The sequence below is a fragment of the Hemiscyllium ocellatum genome, chromosome 5, assembly GCF_020745735.1.
Source record: "Hemiscyllium ocellatum isolate sHemOce1 chromosome 5, sHemOce1.pat.X.cur, whole genome shotgun sequence".
NCBI lineage: Eukaryota > Metazoa > Chordata > Chondrichthyes > Orectolobiformes > Hemiscylliidae > Hemiscyllium > Hemiscyllium ocellatum.
The window spans coordinates 93,219,771-93,243,106 of NC_083405.1; the positions used below are offsets into that span (position 1 = coordinate 93,219,771).

Genomic DNA, 23,336 nt, shown 5'->3' on the forward strand with positions numbered 1-23,336 from the left:
ATAGAAATAAATGAATATGACTCGATAGCTATTACAAAAATGTGATTGCAGGGTCAAGAGGAATGGGAACTCAATATTCAAAGATCTTTGACATTCTGGAAAAATAGACAAAAAACAAAAGGAGGTAGAGTAGTGTTATTAATAAAGGAAGGTCTCTGTGCGGTGGCAAGTATTGATACAGGTGCAATAGGTCATGAAGCTAATCAGCTTGGGTGGAAATAAAGAATAGCAAAAGGAAAAAAAACACAAGTGGGAGTCATGTGCAGGCCCCCCTTCACTATAGGACGAAGTACAGCATAAAGCAGGAGAAAATGGAGGCATGCAAGAAGGACACTACAACAGTCATGGGTGATTTTAATCTGCATATTGACTGGACAAATCAGATGGGCAAGGGTAACAAGAAAGACAATCTGAAGAGTGCATCAGGAATTGTTTCTTAGAGCACATCCTATCCTGGAACAGGTTATTTTAGATTTAGTAATGTGTAATGGGTAGGATTAATAAGGGTTCTTGTAGCTCGTGATCCTTTAGAGCAATATTTTCTCCAAGCTGCATGCACTCCAGTATTTGAGTACAGACCTTGGAGGCCTAGGCAGTCAGAAAAGAAATGTGAGAAAACGCTGCTCTTGGCGGCGGCGGCGGCAGCGGCAGCGGGGGGGGGGGGGGCGGGGAGGAGGTAGAATGATCACAACACTTTGCCTTCCCCGAAGGACATTTGTGAGCCAGATGGGTTTTTCCAACAATCAAAAATGGCTTCATGGTCATCAGTACATTCTTGATTTCAACACTTTTTTTTAAATGAATTCAAATTTCACCATTTGCAGATTTCAAACCTGGTCCCCAGAGCATCGGTTGAGTTTCTGGTCGAACAGCCAGTGATAATGCCATTAGGCGATTGCCTCCCAATCTATGGATGAGCAATTTTTTAAGCAGAATTTTCATAACACTCAGCAAAGATTTACCCTAGTCAAAATGGACTTACTGAGAAGGATGAACCACCTGTGGTTAACATGAGTGGTCAAAGAGAATATCCAATCAAAATCTAAAACCTATGAAGTGGCTAAAACTAGTGGTAGGCCAGAGAACTGAGGATTTTTATTTTTTGGGGACAAGTGGTGGATGACTACAAAGCTAATAAAGAGGGAAAAAAATGATAATGAAAGTGAATTGGCAAGAATGATAAAAACAAAAAACAATAGCTTCTATGGGCATATAAAAAGAGTAAAGTTAGCACGGGTCACTTGGAGAATGAAAGTAGGGAATTGATGACAAAGCATAGGAGAATAACAGATAATTTAAACCAATCTTTTGCATTGGTCTTCATGATGGAGAACCCTGTAATCTTCCCAAAGATAACAGAAAAGCAAGCAGCTAATGGGAGGAAAAATCTTACAACAGTCCTTATTGCAAGGCACAAAAGTTATGACAAACTAACAGAACTAAAGGTAGACAGGTTGCTGGGACCTGATGGCCTGCAGGCAAGGCTTTTAAAGAAAGTGATTGCAGAGATCGTGGAGGCATTGGTTGAAATATTCAACAACTCACCGAATTCTAGGAGAGTTCACGTAGAAAGGGAGACAGAAAGCAGGAAATTATATGCCAGTTAGTCTAACACCGACTGCTGGGAAAGAAAATGACACAATTTATAAAGACTTAACATAAATAGGGTCAATATGGTTTGGCAGATTCCCTCTATTTAAAAATAAAGGGTATACTGACATTGGAGCTATTTCAAAAAAGGATTCAGAAGGTTGGTTCATAGGATGAAGGGGACTGACTTATCAAGAATGGCAAAACAGGTGGGGCCTTTATTCATTTGAGTTTAGAAGAATGAGTGGAGATCTTATAACATACAAGGTTGTGAGGGGGCTTGGCAGGGTAAAATGTTGAGAAAATGTTTTCACTAATTAGGGAATCTCAAACTCAGGGGATATGTTTTAAATAAATATTCTGAAATTGAGACATGAAGGAATTTCTTCTCCCTGAAGGTACAGAATGTCTCAAAGTCTGTAGAGTTGTGAGGACTAGATCACTTCATTTAAATAGGATTTAAACAGGAGTTTGATAGCCTTTTGAAATTTCAACAAGTTGATTGCTGTGAGGAGCTGGCACAAAAAAAGGAGTTAACGCCAGGGGCAGATCAGCTAGGGTTATATTGAACAGCAGTACAGGCTTGAGGGACTGAATAGGCTACACCTGCTCCTATTTCTTATGCCCTTATGATGCAATGGTTTTATTACTTAACTCATTAAAAATTCAACCATATTAATAATATTAATTCATAACCAAATCAGATCCATTCTATCAAGCTTATCCAAAAAGTAGTTGAACTCTACAGACCTAGAATATTTGTGGTTAAATCCCTCCTCTGCAATGAGTTAAATGAATTAAGACAGGGCTTCCCCAAACAGGGTGGAAGCTGATACTCTGAGTTACAAGTTCTATGGCACCAATTGCGATTGCAAAGCTGCCCCTGGTTCACATGGGTCTTTGAACATAGAACAGTACATATAGAACAGGCCCTTTGGCCCACAATGTTGCGCCAAGGTTTAGTCCTAATGTAAAATATAATAACTTAACTTTCACACCGCTTAACTTACTGCTATCCATGTGCATGTCCAGCAGTCGCTTAAGTGTCCCCAATGACTCTGCTTCCACCACCACAGCTGGCAATGCATTCCATGCATTCGCAACTCTCTGCGTAAAGAACCTACCTCTGACATCTCCTTTATACCTTCCTCCTAATATCTTCAAACTATGACTCCTCGTACCAGTCAATCCTGCCCTGGGGAAAAGTCTCTGCCTATTGACTCTATCTATGCCACTCATTATCTTGTATACCTTGATCAGGTCTCCTCTCTTCCTCCTCATCCCCAGAGAGAAAAGTCCAAGCTTATTCAACCTTTCTTCATAAGGCAAGCCCTCCAGTCCACACAGCATCCTGGTAAACCTTCTTTGCACCCTCTCTAAAGCCTCTGTATCTTTCCTATAGTAGGGTGATCAGAACTGGACACAATATTCCAAATGTGGTCTCACCAGGGACTTGTAGAGCTGCACCAAAATCTCGTGGCTCTTAAACTCGATCCCCCTGTTAATAAAAGCCAAAACACCATATGCTTTCTTAACAACCCTATCCTCTTGGGTGGCAACTTTGAGGGATCTATGTACTTGCATGTCCAGATCCCTCTGTTCCTCCACATTGCCAAGAATTCTGTATTTAATCCTATATTCAGCATTTGTGTTCGACCTTCCAAAATGCATCCCTTTGCACTTATCCAGGTTGAGCTCCATCTGTCATTTCTCAGCCCAGCTCTGCATCCTGTCAATGTCACGCTGTAGCCTGCAGTAGCCCTTGATACTATGGACAACACCTCCAGCCTTTGTATCATCTGCAAATTTACTAACCCACCCCTCAACCACCTCATCCAACTAGTTTATAAAAACTACAAAGAGCAGAGACCCAAGAACCGAGCCCTGCGGGACCCCATTCAACATTGACCTCCAGGCAGAATACTTTCCATCTACGACCACTCTCTGCCTTCTGTCAGCCAACCAATTCTGAATCCAGAAAGCCAACTCTTCCAGTATCCCATACTTACTGACTTTATGAATAAGCCTAACATGGGGAACCTTATCAATTGCCTTGCTGAAGTCCATATACAGCATATCCACTGCTCGACCTTCGTCAACCTGTCTTGACACCTTCTCAAAGAACTCAATAAGATTTGTGAGGCATAACCTGCCCCTCACAAAACCATTTTGTCTGCCTTTAATCACACTATGCTTTGCCAAGTAGTCATAAATCCTATCCATCACAATTCTTTCCAAAACTTTGCTGACCACAGACACAAGACTGACTGGTCTGTAATTGCTAGGGGTTTCCCTAATATTCTTCTTGAAAAGAGGAATAACATTCGCCTCCTTCCAATCCTCATATCATTGCAATTACAGAAACATGGCTCAGGGATGGGCAGGACTGGCAGCTTAATGTTCTCCATGACACAAATGCTACAGGAAGGGAGGCAAGAGAGGAAGGGGAGTGGCATTTTTGATAAGGGATAGCATTACAGCTGTGCTGAGGGAGGATATTCCTGGAATTACATTCAGGGAAGTTATTTGGGTGGAACTGAGAAATAAGAAAGGGATGATCACCTTATTGGGATTGTATTATAAAACCCCTAATAGTCAGAGGGAAATTGAGAAACAAACTTGGAAGGAGATCTCAGCTTTCTGTAAGAATAATAGGGTGGTTATGGTAGGGGATTTTAACTTTCCAAACATCGACTGAGACTGCCATAATGTTAAGGGTTTAGATGGAGAGGAATTTCTTAAGTGCGTACAAGACAATTTTCTGATTCAGTATGTGGATGTACCTACTAGGGAAGATGCAAAACTTGACCTACTCTTGAGAAACAAGGCAGGGCAAGTGACTGGGGTGTCAGTGGGATAGCACTTTGGGGCCAGTGAGCATAATTCGATTTGTTTTAAAATAGTGATGGAAAAGGATAGACCAGATCTAAAAGATTAAGTTCTAAATTGGAAAAAAGGCCAATTCTGACGGTATTAGGCAAGAACTTTCGAAAGCTGATTGGAGGCAGATGTTCGCAGGTAAAGGGACAGCTAGAAAATGGGAAGACTTCAGAAATGAGACAACAAGAATCCAGAGAAAGTATATTCCTGTTAGGGTGAAAGGAAAGGCTGGTAGGTATAGGGAATGCTGGATGACTAAAGAAATTGAGGGTTTGGTTAAGAAAAGGAAGGAAGCATATGTCAGGTGTAGACAGGATAGATCGAGTGAATCCTTAGAAGAGTATAAAAGAAGTAGGAGTATACTTAAGAGGGAAATCAGGAGGGCAAAGAGAGGACATGAGAAAGCTTTGGCAAATAGAATTAAGGAGAATCCAAAGGATTTTTACAAATATATTAAGGACAAAATGATAACTAGGGAGAGAATAGGGCTCCTCAAAGATCAGCAAGGCGTCCTTTGTGTGGAGCCACAGAAAATGGGGGAGATACTAAATGAGTATTTTGCATCAGTATTTACTGTGGAAAAGGATATGGAAGATATAGACTGTAGTGAGGAGGAGGAAGTGCTGGATGCCTTGAAACGGTTAAAGATGGATAAATCTCCAGGACCTGATCAGGTTTCACCCGAGAACTCTTTGGGAAGCTAGAGAAGTGATTGCTGGGCCTCTTGCTGAGATATTTATATCATCGATAGTCACAGGTGAGGTGCCAGAAGACTGGAGGTTGGCAAACGTGGTGCCACTGTTTAAGAAGGGCGGTAAAGACAAACCAGGGGACTATGGACCAGTGAACCTGACCTTGGTGATGGGCAAGATGTTGAAGGGAATCCTGAGGGACAGGATGTACATATATTTGGAAAGACAAGGACTGATTAGGGATAGTCGACATGGCTTTATGCGTAGGAAATCATGTCTCACAAACTTGATTGAGTTATTTGAAGAAGTATCAAAGACGATTGATGAGGGCAGAGCAGTAGATGTGGTCTATATGGACTTCAGTAAGGCGTCTGACAAGGTTCCCCACAGGAGACTGATTAGCAAGGTTTGAACTAATGGAATAAAGGGAGAACTAGCCACTTGGATACAGAACTGGCTCAAACAGAGAGGGTGGTTGTGGAAGGTTGTTTTTCAGACTGGAGGCCTGCGACCAGTGGAGTGCCACAAGGATCGGTGCTGGGTCCTCTATCTTTTGTTATTTACATAAATGATTTGGATGCGAGCATCAGGAGTAGAGTTAGTAAGTTTGCAGATGACACCAAAATTGGAGGTGTAGTGGACAGCAAAGAGGGTTACGAGAATCGGCGTTTCGGGCATGAGCCCTTCTTCAGGAATGAGGAATGACTTTCCTCATTCCTAAAGAAGGGCTCATGCCTGAAACGTCGATTCTCCTGTTCTTTGGATGGTGCCTGACCTGCTGCGCTTTTCCAGCAACACATTTTCAGCTCTGATCTCCAGCATCCGTAGTCCTCACTTTCTCAGCGAAGAGGGTTACCTCAGATTACAACAGGATCTGGACCAGATGGGCCAATGAGCTGAGAGGTGACAGATGGAGTTAAATTCAGATAAATGCGAGGTGCTGCATTTTGGGAAAGCAAATCTTAGCAGGACTTATACACTTAATGTAAGATCCTAGGGAGCGTTGCTGAACAAAGAGACCTTGGAGTGTAGGTTCATAGCTCCTTGAAAGTGGAGTCACAGGTACATAGGATAGTGAAGGCGGCATTTGGTATGCTTTCCTTTATTGGTCAGAGTATTGTGTACAGGAGTTGGGAGGTCATGTTGCAGCTGTACAGGACACTGGTTAGGCCACTGTTGGAATATTGCATGCAATTCTGATCTCCTTCCTATCGGAAAGATGTTGGGAAACTTGAAAGGGTTCAGAAAAGATTTACAAGGATGTTGCCAGGGTTGGAGGATTTAAGCAATAGGGAGAGGCTGAACAGGCTGGGGCAGTTTTCCCTGGAACGGAGGCTGAGGGGTGACCTCAGAGGTTTACAAAATTATAAGGGGCATGGATAAGATAAATAGACAAAGTCTTTTCCCTGGGGTTGGGGAGTCCAGAATTAGAGGGCATAGGTTTAGAGTGAGAGGGGAAAGATATAAAAGAGACCTAAGGGGCAACTTTTTCACACAGAGGGTGGTACGTGTATGGAATGAGCTGCCAGAGGATGTGTTGGAGGCAACATTTAAGAGGCATTTGGAAGGGCTTGGAGGGATATGGGCTGGGTGCTGGCAGGTGGGACTAGATTGAGTTGGGATATCTGGTCGGCATAGACAGGTTGGACCGAAGGGTCTGTTTCCATGCTGTACATCTCTATGACTAATATCAGTGCGTCCAATTTCTGCTACAAACTCCAATCCCTGGCTACTAATTCAATCCCTATGAGAACAGTCCAAGATTAAATAAAACTAAACTGTTGGCAGCCTCAGTGATATACTTTATTCCAAGATAATGACTTAACCACATATGCTGACCAAAATGAAGATTGCCTATTACTACTCAATAACACTGCTAGACTTCTCCCCTACTCAGATCATCCACAGCTAAAATCCTCAATAATATGATAGCTTTAGACTTAACTATTCCCATGCAACCCTGGCTGGTCTCCTCCTCAACCCTCCGTAAACAACATGTGAACAGTGGGGTTTCGCAGGGATCAGTACTGCGACTGCAATTGTTTACCATATATATTAATGACTTAGAAGAAGGAAGTGAATGAAGTTACAGATGACACAAATAAGGACGGAAAGGCAGGCTATGAGAGGGTTACAAACAGTTTATAGAGAAATATCGATATGTTAAGAAAGAGGGCAAAAACTTGGCAGAGAGTATAAAGTGGAAACACATGAAGCTGTTCATTTTGAAAAGGAGAAGAACAAGATTATTATAGAAGTGAAGAAAACTCAATGTTGCAGCACAAAGGCTAAGGTTTATTTGTGCACAAAACAAAGCTAATACACAGGTGCAGCAGGTACACAGTAAAGATTAATGGAACATTAGTTCTTATTTCAAGGGGCTTGGTATAAGAGTAGTGAAGTCATACTACGATTGTATCAGGTTCTGGTGACACCACATCTGAAGCGCAGTTCTGGCCCCTTTATATAAGGAATGGTGTTATTTCATTGGAGGGAGTTCAGGGAAGGTTCACTGGTATGATCTCTGGTACGAAGAGATTGTCTTATAAGCAAAGGCTAAACAGGTTGGGACTCTGCTCACTGGACTTTGGAATGAGAGATGATTTCATTGAAATATATAAGATTTGTAACGGGCCTTAATAAGGTAAATACTAAAAGGATGTTCCCCTCATATGAATGCCTAGGAGCAGAAGCATTGCTTAAGCTTAAAGAGGTGTGAATTTAAGACTGCAATGAGGAGGAATTTCTTCTCTCAAAAGGGTTGTGTGTCTTTGAAAGTCCTTACTACAGGCAACTGTGGGAAGAGTCTTTGTGTATACTTAAGGCTGAGATTCTTGATTAGTAAGGGAATCAAGGGTTAGAGGGAAAGGGCAGAAACACAGATCTGAAAAACGTTGGATTAGCCACGATCCTTTTGAATAGTGAAGTAGGCAAAAGGGACTAAGTACCTACTCCTGTTCCTATTTCTTATGGGTTTTTCAAGCATTGGGATCCATGATAAAAAGATAAGCAAGTTGATGGGAGGATACAAAGATTCTATAAAACAATATAAATAGGTTAAAAGAATGGGTATTTTTAAAAATTATTTGTTCATTAGATATGGGACAATGACCAGGCCATCATTTATTGCTCATCTCTAGCCCCAAAAGAAGTTAAGAGTCAAATACAATGCTGTGGGCCTGGAGTCAGAATTAGGACATACAAGATAAAATGACACATTTTCTTCCCTAAAGGATATTATTGAGCCAGATGGATTTTCATTATAATTAATGATTACATCATCACCTTTAGGCAAGCTTTGGATTCCAGATTTCATTTGAGTTCAAATTTCAACATCTGCAGATGCATTATAATGTAGAAATCTGTGAGATTATCTATTTTGGTGGGAAGAATATAAAGAAAAAGTTATTTAAGTTTAGAAAAAGTAAAGAACACTATGATAGAGGATAGTGGTGTCTTCGTACATGAATCATAGAAGGTTATCATGCAGGGATAGTAATTAATTAGAAACGCAAATGGAAAGCTGGCCGCTTTTGTTAAAACAAAGGATGACACGGTGACTCAGTTGTTAGCACTGCTGCCTCACAGTGACAGGGACCTGGATTCGATTCCCACCTCAGGTGACAGTCAGTATGGAGTTTGCACATTCTCCCTGTGTCTGCATGGATTTCCTCTGGGTGCTCCGGTTTCCTCCCACAATCCAAAGGATATGCAAATTAGGTAAATTGGCCATGCTAAATGGACCATATTGTTAAGTGCACAGAGGAGAAAGTGAGGTCTGCAGATGCTGGAGTATCAGAGCCCTTGATTAAGAGCTTATGCCCGAAACATCGAATTTCCTGTTCCTTGGATGCTGCCTGACCTGCTGCGCTTTTCCAGCAACACATTTTCAGCTCTGTTAAGTGTATTGGTCAGGGGTAAATATAGGGTAGGGGAATGGGTCTGGGTGAGCTACTCTTCGGAGGGTTGGTGCAGACTTGTTGGACTGAAGGGTCTGTTTCCATACTGTAGGGAATCTGATCTAATCTAAAAAGGGGATAATGTATGAAAGTAGGGAAAATTTGCTTCAATTGAAATGTTATATTGGTGAGACCATACTTCAAATACTGTGTGGTTTTACATAGAAACTAGGAAATAGAAGCAGGAGGAAACCATTCAGCTCCTCAACCTTGCATCAGCAGTCAACTCAGTCATGGCAAATCTTTTATCATGACATTAATTTTCCACAGTAATACCTTACTCCATAATGTCTTTAATAGCTAGAAAACTATTGCTCTGTTTCTTGAACAAATTCAATGACTTAGCCTCCATAGACCCATCTGGGTTAGTTGATTTGGGGCAGCACAGTGGCTAGCACTACTGCCTCACAGCATCAGGGACAGGGTTCGATTCCAGCCTCAGGTGACTGTCTGTGTGGAGTTTGCACCTTCTCCCTGCTTCTGTGTTGGTTTCCTCCGGGCGCTCCAGTTTCCTCCCACATTCCAAAAAGTGCAGGTTAGGTGAATTGGCCATGCTAAATTGTCCATAGTGTTCAGAGATGTGTATGATAGGTACATTAGTCAGGGATAAACGTAGGAGGAATGGATCTGGGTGGGTTACTCTTCGGAGGGTCAGTGTGGACTTGTTGGGCCGAAGGCACTGTTTCCACACTGTAGGGATTCTAAATAAAAGAAAGAAAATCTGACCACAATATCCCAAATTCTAGATAGACATATGGACTAAAGAATTACAAAGACTGACCACCCCCAACGAAGAAATTCCTTTCATTTTAGGCTTAATTGGCCTCTATTGCATTAGTTTTGTCTCCTAGCTCCTTAACCTTAGCCAAGGGAAACATCCTTCTTGCATCTATCTTTTGGAACACAAAATTTGCATGTTTTGATCTTTTGACAAGTATGTTTGCATTGGAGGCAGCTAAAAGCAGGTTCACTGGGCTAATGCCCGAGGTGACAGGTTGATATCTTCTGAGGAAAGGTTAGACAATACTCATTGGAGTTCATTGCATCGTATAGAGGTGTTTCCATGGAAACATAATATTTGGAGGCTTGACAGATTAGACACTAAAAAAAATCATCTGGTAGGTGAATCGCGAATAGAGGGCACAGTAAGAAGTCTCCCATTTAAGAGAGAGATAAAGAGGATTTCTTCTCTCATTGGGTATTTTAATCTTTGGAATTCTCTTCCATAAAAGACCTGGAACTTTGAATATATTCAAGTTTAAGACAGGTCTTCGACTTGGAAGAAATCAAAAGATTTTGGGGGTGGAGTGGGGCAGGGGGAGATGGGATGCAATTGGCAGGTGATTGAGAGCACAGACATGATTTTTTTTGAATGGTGCCACAGACTCACTATGGAGAATAGCCTACTCCCACTCTTATGTCACAACTATTCACCAATGAGTAACTTAGTCACTGACCAACACTGACTCCAGTTAAGCATCATCTTGAATTTAAAATTCTCATCTTGTATTCAAATCCCTCCAAAGCATCATCCATTCCTTTCTCCATTATCTCCATCAACCCAAGGTACCTACGTTCATCCAATTCTGGCCTCTTAAACATCCCTACTTTAATTCCACACTATTGGTGGCCATGCCTTCAACTGACTAAGATGTTTTTGGATTAGCAATGCACACAGAATCATAACACAACATAATTTCAATCTTTTCAGGAGTGAAGAAAATATTTTTAAAAAGCATCTCCGAGACACTGAACAGATATATGTCCTAGAAACATATAAATCATTACAGTATTTAGTATTCTCCCAAATTTTACTTTTAAAAGCAATATCAGTAATGGAGATAAGTCATTTGTGTACTTAAGCTTTGTACCTAGCAAGCCAGTCACAAAAATGTGTGAAAGATACATTGTTTAAACACAAAGAAATACAATTTAAACAGACATGGAACTTGGGAAAATACAAGCACCATCTTTTAAAAGTGAGCTACTAAAAACAAGACCATTTCATGCTACAAGGTACAACAATCCCTTCTGTATAATGAAACATTCTCCAACAGTAATTTTTACAATATTTTTTACATTTTATAATTTTAACAACATTTGCTCAGAAATGAATATTTTTGTTGGTGATTCATTACACTAATTATAATAAATTAAATTTAGCCAAAATAAATTGACAATGTGTTTGGTAGCTATTTAGCACAAGGTTATTCCATGACTAGAACGCCACAACTTTTCTTTCTCAATTTAAATATTTAATTTTCAATTGCAGATTTCAAATATTATGTAAAGGCTACTGTCTCACCAACAAACTACGAAGCATTATAAATGAAAAATTAGAACAGACAATTTTTACTTTTGCATTAGATTAGATTACTTACAGTGTGGAAACAGGCCCTTCGGCCCAACAAGTCCACACCGACCCTCCAAAGAGCAACCCACCCAGACCCATTCCCCTACATTTACCCCTTCACCTAACACTATGGGCAATTTAGCATGGCCAATTCACCTAACCTGCACATCTTTGGACTGTGGGAGGAAACCAGAGCATCTGAAGGAAACTCATGCAGACACGGGGAGAACGTGTAAACTCCACACAGACGGTTGCCTGAGGCGGGAATTGAACCTGGGTCTCTGGTGCTGTGAGGCAGCAGTGCTAACCACTGTGCCCTGCTATAAGCTTTAAAATTTATAATCTATATTCAGGAATAGGGAATCATTGATTGATTTAGCAATTAAATACAAGTTTCCTTTAAAAAAGTGAAGGAAGTCCAACAGATGATTTTCACATTCGGAGTCAGAGCAAAAAAGTTTTAGGTGCACAACACAATTGAAAATCTAGAAATCTGTAATTCTTGATTTGTCAGCTTTTAAATTGGTTTGTTTAACTGGACTAAATGCCCTGAATGGCCCAGCTTCTGAAAGAACAATCAATTTGAATCCTTGGTTTCCAGACATTTATATAATATTCAAGAAGTAATAACATATCAAGAAATAATTTTGCTTATTAGATTTATGTGCTCTTTACTTAAAAATGGAACATATAGTTTCATTTTGGGCATGAGAGCTTTGTCTTTATCAAATCAATGATAATAATTCACAATCAGAAACATCTGTTGAATTTTGCCAATCAATCTGTAATTATAATATTTTGTCTGGATATCTTAAAATATAAATTGCCTTCCTAACTCCAAAGAAATATCCTTTCATAACTCAAAAGAGGCTCACTGCATAGTTTTGTACTGTGGTATTGTCTTCCTGTGATCACATTACGGTAGCTCAAACCACCAAGTAGCAGAATCCTGTACAACTGATCAATTACAGCTGTTGATTCAGTGATTGGAACGCCTCCACATCTGCTTTTTGCTTAGTTAGTTAATGGTTCACTTCCAGGTCCTAAACGAACTGCAGTGTTTTTCGAACAGTGTCTAACCCTACGTACGCTGCCCTTCCCCTGCCTGTCTTGTTCAGTTTTGTCACTCAATATACAATGCAAATCCAAGTGACTCACATCTGCCACCGATCGACCCAATTCGTGAGCAATCTTTTCCCATCGACCTGGAGTGCCCCCTGGGAACTTAACCATACTTCTTGTCAGCTGGCGTAGGTCCTCTTCTGTCCACTCAGGTGCCTGTTACAATATACAAAATAGCAGGACGAATGTATCATATAAAATGAATGAAACAGATTTTTAAAAAAAGATATAGATGCTCGCTCTAAACAATACTTAACTTACAATGATGCCCATGCAAAAATAGCATTTTCACAATTAACAATATGCAAGAATACCTAAGCTTGGTAATTCATGTGCAGGTTAAGGTTTCTTTTTAAGAAAACACATCATGAAACATTATAGAATTTTTTAAAAATCCCTGAAGATATAAATACTTTATATAAAGTAAACTCTGACCCTAGTAATGAACAACCATGCATCATGGGGTTTGTATTACTAAGCCGTCGGTGCAGAGTGCAGTCACAGAGGTGAGTGACCCTCGGGACCATCTCCACAGCTACCGCAAAGCCTCTTGCTGACACTAATCCTCCCTGTCATTCTCCCACTGTGTTCAAACTACACTGACATCCGCCTGCTGCACTGCAAGCTTAACGGGGCCTTCCTGACTTTTTCACTGCTGCCCCTAATCAATGGTTCAAACATACTCCTTTCACCATGTCCAAATGGCAACTTCAGTCATAATCAAAGCACACTGCCCTGTAAAGGGCTTCTCGACAGGTCGAGCCATTTGCATTAATTTGCAAAGCAAACGCTGTTATTCAGTGGTTTCTGTGCTGCTGCTAACAAGAATGTTCCTTGAAGCAGATAAGTGGGCATAAATATGGACTGCCACTTAAAACCAGTAAACAATTGCTAAACTGTGCTCAATGTTTTCGCTCTTTCACTTTCCCCCCGATGTCAAAAGTCTTTTTCTCTCAGAGCAAATTCTGAATTAGTATTTTCAGAACGTTGAATTTTGCATTCTAAACTGCATAAATAATTAGTGCATTTTTAAAAATAAAACAGAATTCAATAACTTTCCAGGTTGAAAGCATGGAACATAGACAAAAATTTTTGTGTCACTATAATTGAAGAGCAGCTCTTAACCTCTTACAAAATATTATCTTAAAATTTGAAAAGGAAAATTGGGGACCAATACCCTGAAAAGACCTCCTGGATACAATAATAGTCTAAAGTTAGAACCATCAATGTCTTATTATAAAACCACCTAAGTTTCATTTATTTAAAATAAGATGAACAGACAAGAAGAGATCATAATAGAAGCAAGGAGATGGATCACATTTTCTTTTTAAACAGAAGTTCAATTGTAGATTTCAACAAATTAGCCCAAAAATGAATTGTAAATGCATTACCAAAATATTTAAATTTGAGAAAAAAAGATTAAGAACTGAAGTATTGGCACACAAATTATGCAGCTCTCAAAACAATTAGAAAACTGCAACAGATTCAAATAAAATTTTGACCTGAGGGCTTTCCTCCAAAGTTCCAATCATTCTACAGCTGTGCATTGACATTTTAAATAACTGTTACAATTCGTTAAGAAAAAAAACTCTTGCACTATTTCCATTTCATTAAATGGTGTAGTTTTGCACTTATCTGATTAACCGACTGCTCACGTTTTACTTGGATTGTATTGATATGTACTGAATTTTCTCGCTCTCTAATGTTTGTAATACACCTTCCCAAACTCAGGTCATAGCTCACAGTATCAAATTACACTCTAGCATGTGCTCAATACAAAACAGGGCTATAGTAGAGCAGGATTTCAAACCAGACATGTTTAGAACAGCTAAATTTTAAGTTACTCATTACCAGTGGGTTTAGACAAGTACGAAGTTTAAGAGTTTCCACTGTAATCAAAGATCTCAGTACACCATATTCATAAGTATTTTAGTTAAAGTCTGATATAAATTGATCAGTTAGTGTTTCATCAGGCGGTCGCAGCAACAAAACAATTGAAATAATTTGCAGACCATGATTCTTAACCTACTGAAATACAAGTAAGGTTGCAATCTTCAGTTATAAATTAGTAGCTATTAGCACACCTACAAGTCAATACTACAGTTTTATATGGGTGTTCTACTACATTATTCTAATACAAAATAAAGAATGCTTCACAATCGCCGATGTCCAAAGCAATGTATACTATCACAAACACTACATTAGTATGTTTTTTAATTCTAATTTTAACAAATGTAAGACATTTTAGTAAATATTACCATTGCCATAGTATCAACAACATCAATCATTGGGGCAAAAGCTCCAAATGCTAAGCAGGGCATTACTTCTACAATATTAAAACTAATTAAAAGATTCAAATTCTAGTGCTATTTCAGAATTATTAGTTAATATATTAAACAGAATCTCAGCAATGGTATCAAATTGTACAGGCGTTTCATCAGAATAAGTTATATTTGCATTTCATCAAAATAAATGTTGAATGCTTTAAATTAAATTAAAACTAAATTTAGTGTTAACACCATTATTTAATTAGATTTGTAAAAGCAACAGACCATGCTTTCCTTAGAATCTTGGAATGGATCACAACAAACAGCAATCTAACTAGAATTTTTGAATATTTTTCCAGAAAAGAAACTCCAAACACTTTCGCTTTTAATTTATCCCTAAAATGATTCACCATCCACTTTCCTTACACCTTAAAAAAATGCTAGCAAACATAGATCCAGATTGCTGTGACATACTGAGATGTTTCTTTAAAATCACAACTACCAAGTTAACCAAGGACAGTCACAATGTGTCACTAAGCCATTATGGCTGCAATTCATCCAAAGTGATTAATTAAAAATTCCACAAAAACAGCCAACTGTGTCTCCAGACGGAATGAATGAATACCACAACACAAATTCCTTAAAATCAAGAGTTAAATAAGTTTTCAAGGTGTTAATTGCATGAGCAAATTTGCCTGGTTTAACACTGAATCAAGCTTAGTTACGACAGTCAAATGGAAGCATAAACATGTCGTTTTGTTGTTGAAAACTATGCAATTCCCATTTTCTTTTGGAACCAAGACCCAAAAAATCCATCCCTGCAGTACATCAAAGTAATGGCAGATGCCACATGGTGAGGAGACAGCTGTCATTACTGTACTATGTCTGCATTCTAATACGACAGTAGCCTGCTCAGATATGTGACCTAAACCCAATTAAATGTTTCCAGAAAGCAATCTCTGCACTGATGGAGGCTAGATTTACATTCACTACAAATGCCTCACCATATTAAAAGGCATTACTTATTGCATTTAGATCATTTAAAATAAACCAATTAATAAAAGCAGCATGGTTTTGCTTTATGTACTGCAGTGGTCTGGTAACCCACCTATATTGAAAATATTTTGTTGGAGGTATTTCAAAGCTACCATTTACTCTTTGAAAAAAAACTTTTCAATTTTAAACTATTTTAAATAAACTGTGCATATTGATAATATTTTAGTTTCAAGGAATGATACACAAAGGAATAACTATTAAATTTGATTTAAATAAAGCATATTGGCTTCTCAGACAACACAATTTGTATCACTTATTTTAAAAACAAATTTACAGGAGTATTTGTTTTTTAAGCCTCTCAGGCTGGTAGACATTTACAAACTGCAAGCTTTGAGTTAAATTTGATACTCAATTGATTAATTTTACTTAATAAAATTGAGATATCAGTCCAGAAAGTATGCAGTTTCAGGGAATCCCAATGGGCCTTAAAAAATAATTTGAGATAATTTGGAATATTAAAAGGATAAAAGTAAAACTGACCATAAAATCATCTTCAGCAGCTGTCAACCTCAAATCTAATAGTCACCTCTATATTTTCAACTAGATAAGCAGAAATTCATTAAGGCATAGAATATACAACACATCCAATTTATCTTCTGGCAGGAGACAGCTAGTAATTTCAACAATGCTGTTATTTGAAAAAGTACGTCATACTGCAGGATTATCACTAATACCAATTCTCTCTATGCAAAACAGAACCACGTTGACATCTATTTCTGTTTTCACTATATCCAAACTGATATGAATATTCTGGTTTCAAAAATGACTGTCGCTCCTGGATTCTAAAATTTAAAAATTAGATTTCCTTTCTACTCCTGATTACAAGCCAGAAATCTCTACTGTACGTAGAGTTTACGGTACAGAAACAGACCCTTTGGTCTAACTCCTCCGTGCGGCCAAGTAGCTCAAACTTAACTAGTCCTATTTGCCTGTGTTTTGTCCATTTCCCTCTAAGCTTTCTAATTGTACTAGTCTCTACCACTTTCTCTGGCAGCCATTCCATACAAGCATCACCCTCTGCATGAAAAAGCTGCCCCTCAGGTCCCTTTTAAATCTTAAAAAAAAAATTGTGGATGCTGGAAACAAAAGCTGAAAAGCTCAGCAGGGCTGGCAGCATCTTTGGAAAAAAATCAGAGTTAAAGTTTCACATCCAGTGACTCTGCTTCAGGAAAGTTATATTCTTCTAAATTTTTCCCCTCTCACCTTAAACTATGCCTTCTAGTTTTGGACTCCTTGACGCTGGGAAAAATACCTTTTCTATTCACCTTATCTGTGCCTTTTAGGATGTTATAAACTTCTATAATGATCACCTATCAGCCTCCAAAGCACCAGGGTATCCAGTCTCTCCTTATGACACAAAACCTCCAGTCCCAGCAACGTCCTTGTAATATTTTATGCATTCTTTTGTAATGAAGTTGTAGAAGTACTGTACCTTAAGAGAGCTGAAAAACTAACAAAATTGCCTGACACTGCGCAAAGTCTTCTGAACAAGGTAACAATGTAACACATGGTCAACACAAATAGAGTAGCTGGGTTGTCATGAGACAAAAATATATTCAAATTCAGCCAGTTTAGATTATGCCCCAAGATACCAAAATCCAAACAAATTTGAATTTAGTATTTTGATCAATTGATTGGTTTTAATATAATCAATGTTTTGGGGTACAAAACCGGACATTTTGAACAGTTGAGAGAACTGCCAAATGACCAACACATGTACACTGCTAGCTCAACAGCTCTCTGAGAGGTACCTGGCTGTGGGGAGTCTGCACTGCAGAACATCAAAACAGGCCTGGCGAAAATCTATAGAGGAAATTCTACAGAGTATACTCGGCAAAGCTGACTAGATTTGAAAAGTAATTTTTCGTTTTGTAAATCTTAATTGGGATTTTTAAAATAAAAGTCAGACTAGTATTATAGAGTGAGAGGTAAAAATAGGTTTTAGAGAAAGGGGTTGTAAATGGTTGTTATTTTTAATATTCTCTGTTGGACTTAAAGAATGAAATTGTTAATTTTTACTTTAAATATTTACCTCTGCGATAGTTCTTTGCCTCTTGAGATTTAACAGATTTTTTGGGCGGCATGATGACACAGTGGCTAGCACTGCTGCCTCACAGCACCAGAGACCTGGGTTCAATTCCCGCCTCAGGCAACTGAGTAGAGTTTGACCATTCTCCCAGTGTCTGCGTGGGTTTCCTCCGGGTGCTCCGGTTCCTCCCATAGCCCTAAAAACGTACAGGTTAGGTGAATTGACTATGCTAATTGCCCATAGTGTTAGGTGAAGGGGTAAATGTACGGGAATCGGTCTGGGTGGGTTGCTCTTCGGAGGGATGGTGTGGACTTGCTGGGCCGAAGGGCCTGTTTCCACACTGTAAGTAATCTAACCTAATCTAATTTACTGCACGTGGTGAACCCCATGCAGTAACAGATTGAGGCTTTTGTCAGCGATTTCCACAGGTCTAGACAGATTTGAATAGATGTGGGGCATGAAAAAGCCCAGTAGATTTAAACACTGGCAGGTTTATGTCCTAGATCTTTAAATAAAACATAGGTGAGAAAGTTTGTTTAATTTCGGTGACTTGCGATTGGTTTAATTAAAAGTGAGGGAAATATCTCTTAAAATTGCTCAAGAGGTCCTCAGATTTGAAGATGATCCTCAAGTTTGCCAAGAAAGTTTAGGAGGAAAGAAAAAGACCATACTATTAGAATTTGCAAATAAGTTACATTTGTATTTAACCAAGGACAAAAGTAAACCTGACATTGTAAGGGAATTACTCAAACACGTGGGTGTATCAGAGAAACAGACAAGTGCAGTAGAGATAGAAAAATCAGAATTGAGGAAAACAGAGTTAGAAGATAAACAAATACAAAGACAGAGAGAAGTAAGAAAGAAAGAAAGAAAGAAAGGAGAGAGAGAGAAAGAAAGAGAGAAAGAAAGAAAGAGAGAAAGAAAGAAAGAGAGAAAGAGAGAGAGAAAGAGAGAGAGAAAGAAAGAAAGAGAGAGAGAAAGAGAGAAGGAAAGAGAGAAAGAAGGAAAGAGAGAAAGAAGGAAAGAGAGAAAGAAGGAAAGAGAGAAAGAAGGAAAGAGAGAAAGAAGGAAAGAGAGAAAGAAGGAAAGAGAGAAAGAAGAGGAGAGAGGAAAAAGAGAGAAGATTCTTAGCTGATCAGAGAGAGAAGAGAGAGAAACAAAAAGAGAGAATTTGAACTTGAGAAGTTGCGACTTAGTCAGGAAAGTAAAAAATGAGGTCTGCAGATGCTGGAGATCACAGCTGAAAATGTGTTGCTGGTCAAAGCACAGCAGGCCAGGCAGCATCTCAGGAATACAGAATTCGACGTTTCGAGCATAAGCCCTTCATCAGAAAGTCAAATCAAGGCTGGAGATTAAAAGAGAAGGTAGTAATATATACAAATATGTCAAAACTCTGCCACATTTTGATGAGAAAGATGTTGAAGCCTTGGAGTGGTCCAAGGATTTATGGGTAATGCTAGTTCAGACTAAACTGGTTGGCAGAACTAGTGAGGTATTTGCCACGCTGTCAGATGAGGGGTCAAGAGATTATTAAATTAGATTACTTACAGTGTGGAAACAGGCCCTTCGGCCCAACAAGTCCACACCGACCCACCGAAGCGCAACCCACCCATACCCCTACATTTACCCCTTACCTAACACTACGGGCAATTTAGCACGGCCAATTCACCTGACCTGCACATCTTTGGACTGTGGGAGGAAACCGGAGCACCCGGAGGAAACCCACGCAGACACGGGGAGAACGTGCAAACTCCACACAGTCAGTCGCCTCAGGCGGGAAGTGAACCCAGGTCTCTGATGCTGTGAGGCAGCAATGCTAACCACTGTGCCACCGTGCTGCCCATAATTATGGAGAGGTCAAACAGGCTATTTAAGAGCATACGAATTGGTACCAAAAGCATAAATACAGCAGTTTAGAAACATAAAGAAGGAACATGTCAGACTTATATTGGGTTCAAAAGAAGTAAACAAAGTCATTTTGAAAGATGAGTGTGTGCTTTAAAAACAGATAGAATCTATGAGGCTCAAAGAGAGATTATTCTGCTGGAGGAGTATAAAAACTCACTTCCAGAGATGTTAAGAATTCACGTGAAGCAACAAAGTTCAACAAGTGAGTAGGGCAGCAGAATTAGCAGATGAATACACGTTGGTGCATAACACCAGTTTCTGGCCAGAATTTCATCCTGTGAGGGATAGAAGTTGGGAGGACGGGAGGTTCTACACTATGAAACACAGAGTAGAGAACACTGGTAAGAGTTTACTATAGGTTAAAAAAGAAGCACAATAGGGTGGAAAGGAGCTGAAAGGCCTCAGGTGTTTCCACTGTGGTAAAGTTGGACACGTAAAGTCACAGTGCTAGACGTTAAAGAAAGGCACTGTGGGAAAAGATGTGGTAAATGAAGCTAAGCCAGTGACATTAGAGAAAGTAGTAAAGGAAACCCCAAGAAAAATTGAGGAGCTGCAGGAGAGTGCACAGCCTTGGCAGGGGCTGGGTATGGAGTTAGTGCCTGATCTCTAGAAAGAATTTGCCTTTGTGGGTAAAGTTTATTGAGAATGAACAGGGGGAGAAGGGCAAGAAGTTATAATTTTGAGGGATACAGGAGCTAACCAGTCTCTAACAGTAAGAGATGAACGTATTTGCACTCTTTCTGACCTGTTACCCAAGAGAGTGGTAATTTGTGGAATGGATGGACAGACATTTAACATTTCCCTGTGTAAGATCAGGTTGGAGTATCAACTCAGCACTGGGGAACTAACAGTGGGAGTGATTGACAGAGCATCAGTTCTAGGAATCCAGTTTGTTCTTAGGAATGATTTAGCAGAGTCCAAGGTGGGAGTGACAGCCCTTGTTGTGGAGGAGCCTAAGGAAGACCACGGAATGGAGGAGTTTAAAAAAAAATACCCTGGTATTTTCCTAGACTGTGTAGTAACCAGTATCATAAGTCCCAGCACAAAGCAAAAACTAAAGAGAAAGATGAAGGAGTTGAGGTTCACTTAGCGGACACCTGCAGGCAAAACCTGAACGGGCAGAGGGTCAGGCAGACATGTTTAGTCCTGAAGACTAATGGACTTGCAACAGAAAGAAGAGACAATAGATGATATACATGCTGATGCATACTCAGAAAAGGAGGCAGAGACATTCCTGAGGGTTATAATCTGTAAGACAGAATCCTAAAATGAAAATGGAGACCATGGCAGATTAGTGCAGAACAGAAATGCACCAGATTGTGTTGCCGGTAGCATACAGACAGGGAGTATTACAGGTAGCACATGAACTACCTGTAGGAGGTCACCTAGGGCTACGAAAGACTCAGGCTAAGGTACATAAATATTTTTATTGGCCGTGAATGCATAAGGATATGGTTAACTTTTGCCGTATGTGTCATACCTGCCAAATGTTAGGTAAGCCACAGACTGCAATAAAATCAGCATCGTTGTTGCCAATTCCCGCATTTGAAGAACTTTTCACGTGGGTTATAATTGATTATATAGGTCCCCTCTCATGAACTAAAAGTGGGAATCAGTACTTGTTAACATAATCAGTGTGTCTACCATATTTCAGGAGGCAACTCCATTACGGAATATCAAGACAAAAAAGAGTAATAGAGGAGTTAGTAGCTTTCTTCACGTGGTATGGGCTACCCAGAGAGATTCAGTCGGACCAAGGGTCAAATTTTACTATTAGGCTGTTCAAGGTGGTTATGGATAGCTTAGGTATACAGCATTTTAAATCCAGTGCGTTTTCTCCTGAATCCCAGGGAGTTTTAGAAAGGTGGAATCACACCTTGAAAATCATGTTGGGAACATAATTGTCAGGATTTTCCAAATGATTGGGATAAAGGTATCCCATTCATATTGTTTGCCATTACAGATGCCCCAAACAAATTTACTCAGTTCAGTCCCTTACAGCTTAATACTCAGGCATGAAGTGAGAGAATCTTTGAAATCAATTAAAGAGAAATTGAAGGACCAAAGTCGGAGATCTCACACTTAGATTATGTATCAGAGGTGAAGGAGAGATTAAATCGAGTAGGTCAGTTGGCTAAACAGCACCTAAAGAGGGCACAGCACAGAATGAAGCAGGTGGCAGATAAAAGCTGAGACTTGGATGTTTTCCCAAGGGGATGGCGTGTTAATACTGTTACCAGTAATAGGAGATCCCTTCAAAAGGCAGGTTTAGTGGTCCCCATCAAACTAAGAAAAAGTTGAGTCAAGTTAACTATCTATGAAGATGCCAGACAGGGAAAAATGATATTTGGGTATGCCATATGAACACGTTGAAACTATATTAAATACTAGAGATAAAGAACCGGAGAAACGGGTATTATTTAATGCACCTTGGAGTGAGGAATCAAATCCAGAGGACGTGAATTTTGAGGTGCCTCAAACTAGATTTAAAAAATGAAGAAGTCATTGAAGTGTGGGTTAGGTTAGTAAACAATCTGTCTCAGGAGCATAGAACACAATTAAAAGGTTTGTTACTGCAGTATAAGGGCATGTGTAAGAATCAGATGAGGAGGACTAATGCTGCTGTACATGAAGTAGATGTAGGGAGTACATGAAATAATGTAGGGAATACAACACCCCTATTGGCTTAATGCTTTCAAAGCCAGACAGATCCAGATGGAGGTGGTGACCATGCTCAACAAGGAGATCATTGAACCTAGCCAAAGCAAGTAGGGCTCGCCGACCGTCTTAGTTCCCAAACTGCATAGGACTCAACGATAATGTTTGGAATATCGGAAGGTCAATGCTGTAACAAAATCAGACCCCTATCCAATTCAGAGATTGGAGGACTATATCAAGAAAGTTGGGCAAGCCAGTTACATCACAAAGTTGGACTTAATGCGTGGTTACTGGCAGGTACCTTTATCAGAGTTGATGAAAAAATTGCTGCATTTGTAACCCCAAATGGTCTATACTAATTTAAAGTGATGCCCTTTGGAATGAAGATACCAAAATCCAATCAAATTTGAACTTAGTATTTGATAGTAATAAAACCAATGAAACACTCAATGTTTTGGTGTATAAAACTGGACATTTTGAACAGTCGAGAGAGAACTGCCAAAAGACCAACATATGTAGGCTGCTAGCTCAACAGCTCTCTGAGAAGTACCTGGCTCTGGGGAGTCTGCACCAAAAAACATCAACATCAACCTGGAGAGAATTTACAGAGGAAACTCAGCAAAGCTGACGGATTTTGAAATGAGTTTTTTTTATGGAAATCTTAATCAGGATTTCTTTTAAAATCAGACTAGTATTATGGAGTGGTAAAAGATAGGTTTTAGAGAAAGGAATTATAAATAGTTGTGAAGTATTTAATTTTTTACTTGAAATAAATATTTACCTCTGGGATAGTTCTTGGCCTCTTGAATTAACAGATTACAA

The 23,336-nt window shown here is 39.4% G+C and overlaps 1 protein-coding gene across 1 annotated transcript in view; it reads right to left on the reverse strand.

Moving 5' to 3' along the window:
• Positions 1–23,336, reverse strand: part of dnajc1 (DnaJ (Hsp40) homolog, subfamily C, member 1) — a 245,310-nt gene that overhangs the window by 25,318 nt on the left and 196,656 nt on the right. The window contains exon 9 of the mRNA XM_060824995.1: positions 12,633–12,752. Coding sequence (XP_060680978.1) covers positions 12,633–12,752 — 120 coding nt within the window. The remainder of the gene's footprint in view (positions 1–12,632; positions 12,753–23,336) is intronic.